At 43.4% G+C, this 4,084-nt stretch overlaps 1 protein-coding gene across 1 annotated transcript; it reads right to left on the bottom strand.

Moving 5' to 3' along the window:
* Nucleotides 1-2,801: 2,801 nt before the first annotated feature.
* LOC122319494 lies at nucleotides 2,802-3,856 on the bottom strand. Its single transcript, XM_043206824.1, has 2 exons — nucleotides 3,558-3,856; nucleotides 2,802-3,207 (listed from the first exon to the last, which is right to left on the bottom strand). Exons 1-2 carry the CDS (start codon nucleotides 3,854-3,856, stop codon nucleotides 2,802-2,804), a joined length of 705 nt encoding a protein of 234 aa, XP_043062759.1.
* Nucleotides 3,857-4,084: the final 228 nt, after the last annotated feature.

Genomic DNA, 4,084 nt, shown 5'->3' with positions numbered 1-4,084 from the left:
TGACTGATTTCTTTTTATACCTGTTACTCGTAGAGTAAAAGGGTATACTAGATTCGTTGAAAAGTATGTAACAGGCAGAAGGAAGCGTTTCCGACCATATAAAGTATATATATTCTTGATCAGGATCAATAGCCGAGTCGATCTGGCCATGTCCGTCTGTCCGTCCGTCCGTCCGTCCGTCTGTCCGTCCGTCTGTCCGTCCGTCTGTCCGTCCGTATGAACGTCGAGATCTCAGGAACTACAAAAGCTAGAAAGGTTAGATTAAGCATACAGACTCCAGAGACATAGAAGCAGCGCAAGTGTGTCGATTCATGTTGCCACGCCCACTCTAACGCCCACAAACCGCCCAAAACTGCCACGCCCACACTTTTGAAAAATGTTTTGATATTTTTTCATTTTTGTATTAGTCTTGTAAATTTCTATCGATTTGCCAAAAAACTTTCTGCCCACTATAACCCCTACAAACCGCCAAAGACTGTGTTTAAGACTCTCCTCCCTTCCACTAGCTGAGTAACGGGTATCAGATAGTCGGGGAACTCGACTATAGCGTTCTCTCTTGTTTTTTCTTTTACTTTTTCAAGAAAAGCGCGGGAAAGCACCTTAAGCTAAGAGCGAGTTCTTCCATTTGGATTTAACATTTCCTAAAAGCAATGCACTTATTAAAATTATATTCTATTCAACACTAGATCAATATATATTTAATAATTGAAGAGAACGTGAGAAAAACCAAATAACCATAACAATTGATTAAAGAGTTAAAGATTGTAGCGCCTGCCCGCTCATAAGAAAAACAACCTTCAAGCTTCTAGAATTTTACTTTTATTCTACCAAAAGAAAATAGTTCAAGCATATATTTTACTATAATAAAGAAAGATAAATAAAAGGTCAGGATATTGATATATAATATTTATGTTTTTGAACAAACCGAGCTTCTCTCTTTACAAAGAGTGCGCATCGATTTCTATTTTAAAAGTTTCGACAGAGTCGTTCCTCTTTCTCTAACATTCACCTGCTACGCACTTGTAAAAACCGTGAACAAGCGCCTTAAGAGAGAGAAGCTAGGAGCGAGATTTAACACTAAAATTTTTTTCAACACTAGATCAATATATATTGAATTATTGAAGAGTACGTGAGGAAAGCCAAATAACCATAACAAATGATTAAAGGCTTAATGATTCTAGCGCCTGACAGATCATAAGAAAAACAAACTACAAGCATCTAGAATTTTACTTTTATCCTACCAAAAGAAAATAGTTTAGACATATATTTAACTATAATAAAGGAAGACAAATAAAAGGTCAGAAAGGAAAAATGGCACATATTGATATATATAATAGTTTGTTTGTTAAAAAACCGAGTTTTTATCTTGATAAAGACTGCGCATCGATTGCTATTTTAAAAGAAACATGCCTGTTACATACTTTTCAACGAATCTAGTATACCCATTTACTCTATGAGTTTTTTTTTTTAATTCCTTCTTATTCCTCTCTTAGGGCTTCTACGAGAGTCTTCCATCTAACTCTGTTTTGTGCTGTCTGTTTAGCATTTTCCCATGTGATGTTTATTTGGGCACGTTCTTGTTGAGCGGTTTTTCTCCATTTTGCTCATGGCCTTCCTACCCTCCTGCTTCCGTGGAGGTTCCAGTCCATTGCCTTACTATGCTACTAGGGTTTCTCCTGAGAGCGTGCCCTATCCACATCCATTTTTCTTCCTTATTTGGGTGTGTATCGGGGGCTCGCTCGTAACGCGCCACAGCTCTGTGTTGGCTATTCTGTTTGGCCAGAATATCCCACATATGATTCTCAGGCATTTGTTGCTGAAAACCTGCAGTTTCTGGGTTACTTTCTTCGTTGCAAGCCATGTCTCACTTCCGTATAGCAGTATGGATTTAGATCCGGAGTTTTGTTCGCCCTCTTATTTTTCTGTTTTTCCAAAGGCTGTATAGTCTCCCAAATGCTGAGCGGGCTTTGCCAAGGCGACTCGAGACATCATCATCCACTCCTCTATTGTTGGATATTATGGTGCCAAGGTATGGGAAACTGTTGACGAAATCGATTGGGTTTCCATGTATGATGAATGATTGCTACGTTTTTCACGAGTCCGACGCTGGCTATCCTGAAGAGTTCATCACTTTTCCTCTGTATATCGCCAAATCTATGAGAGATAAGACAGATGTCGTCTGCATAGTCTAAGTCCTCGAGGTGTCTGGTGAGGTTCCACGTAATTCCGTGCTTGGACGAGCATACTTCGCTCATTAACTCGTCAACCACGATGTTGAAGAGTAGAGGTGATAGAGGGCATCCTTGCCGAATTCCGGTGTTCGTCTGGAAAGGTTCACTTGTTTTTCCGTTGTGCAGTACCGCCAAGTTGGCATCGTCATACATCGATTTGATGATAGCGATGAGGTTCGCAGGTACTCCTTTCCTTGCAAGTGATCGCCATATTGCTGCGCTTTAAACTGAGTCGAACGCCTTCCTGAAGTCGATAAACAGGAGGTAAAGCGGGGCTCTCCATTCCACAGCTTACTCGGTAATTATGCGTAGTGTATTTGCCTGGTCTACGCAACTCCTGTGTAGTCGGAAGCCTGCCTGTTCGTCTCGGATTGTTGGCTCGATTTTATCCTGGAGGCGTTCGTTTTATTATTTTAAAGCTAGTGTTGAGCAGTGTTATCCCTCTCCAGTTGTTGCAGTCGCTAAGGTCGCCTTTCCTGGGAAGCTTCACGATGATTCCGCTTTTCCAGGAGTCAGGTACAGTCTCGCCTTCCGATATGCGTGCGAAATGTGGATGCAGCGTATCAGCTATCAGCTGAGTGTCAACTTGAAGCAGTTCGGCTGGAAGTTGTCCCCGCCGGGTGCCCTGTTGCGCTTTAGCTTCTTTATTGCATTCACAATCTCTCTTACATGCGGGGGTGCAGAGGGTATCCTAGTATTCCCACTTGGTGGCGCAATGCTTCTATAGTCCGTAGCCACGTTTGGTGATGTGGTGTGGCTAATTCCCATGAAGTGTTGGCGCCACCTCCGGATCTCTGCATCATCATTGGATAAGAGGTTGCTTTCTAGGTCTCTGACTGGCTGGTGGGTTCCGGCAATCCGTGCAATCTGCTGGTATAACGAGCGCATGTTGTTCTCGCCGGCTGCTCGTTCTGCGTCTGTCGCAAGTCTATCCAGTAGCGCTCGTTTGTCATTTCTGGCCGCTCTTTTCACAGCTCTGCACAGTTCGCGATATTCATCACGATTCTGTGTGAGCTGGTCCGCCAGAGACTTAAGAATATTCCTCCTTCTAATCAGGTCCCATGTCCCTTCAGATATCCAGTCTGCTCTTCCACGTTGTTGCAGCCCAATTATTTGCTCAGCTGCGGTCCTTAGCTGTCTGCAGGGGCGCTACCATGGGTGGTCTTCTAGGGGGATCAGTTGTTCCCGCAATGTGGACGTCATTCTCGTCCTCAGAGTGGAGTCGCTCAGGAGGTGCAGGTTCAGGGGGGCGCTCGTCGGTGTTGTTATCAGTGTTCCTTGAGTAGTTGCCGTTTTAACTTTATTTCAAGTTCTCTAATGACCAACTCATGATCACTGTCTATAGATTCTCCCTTTTTGTTCCGAACGTCCAGTAGTGAGTGTCTCCATTTCCTGCTAATGCAAATGTGGTCGATCTGGTTGCGCGTGTTACCACTAAGAGATGTCCAGGAGTATTTGTGGACATCTTTGTGTGGGAATATTGTGCCGCCAATGACCAGTTGAAATTGCTGGCAGAGTTCCACTAATCTCTCTCCGTTGTCATTGCGAGTCCCAGTTCCATGTTGGCCCATGACAGATCTTAATCCGGTGTTGTTGGGGCCTACTTTCGCATTAAAGTAACCCATGAGGTTGTATATCTGGCCCGTTGATATACATATATAATAGCAACACACATGAATTATGTTGCTGGGCTTACTCATTTGGCATGTATTTTGTACGTGTATATGTACTATGTACTCGGCTCGCTACACTTTTATAGTTCCTGAGATCTCGACGTTCATACGGACGGACATTTTCTGACAGCGCACACTATTGCTAAACCTTTTCTGTTGCAGAGTAGTTCATTTCCGCTC

Source organism: Drosophila yakuba, chromosome 2L (assembly GCF_016746365.2).
Source record: "Drosophila yakuba strain Tai18E2 chromosome 2L, Prin_Dyak_Tai18E2_2.1, whole genome shotgun sequence".
NCBI classification, from domain to species: domain Eukaryota; kingdom Metazoa; phylum Arthropoda; class Insecta; order Diptera; family Drosophilidae; genus Drosophila; species Drosophila yakuba.
This window is presented reverse-complemented; position numbering and strand designations above follow the sequence as displayed.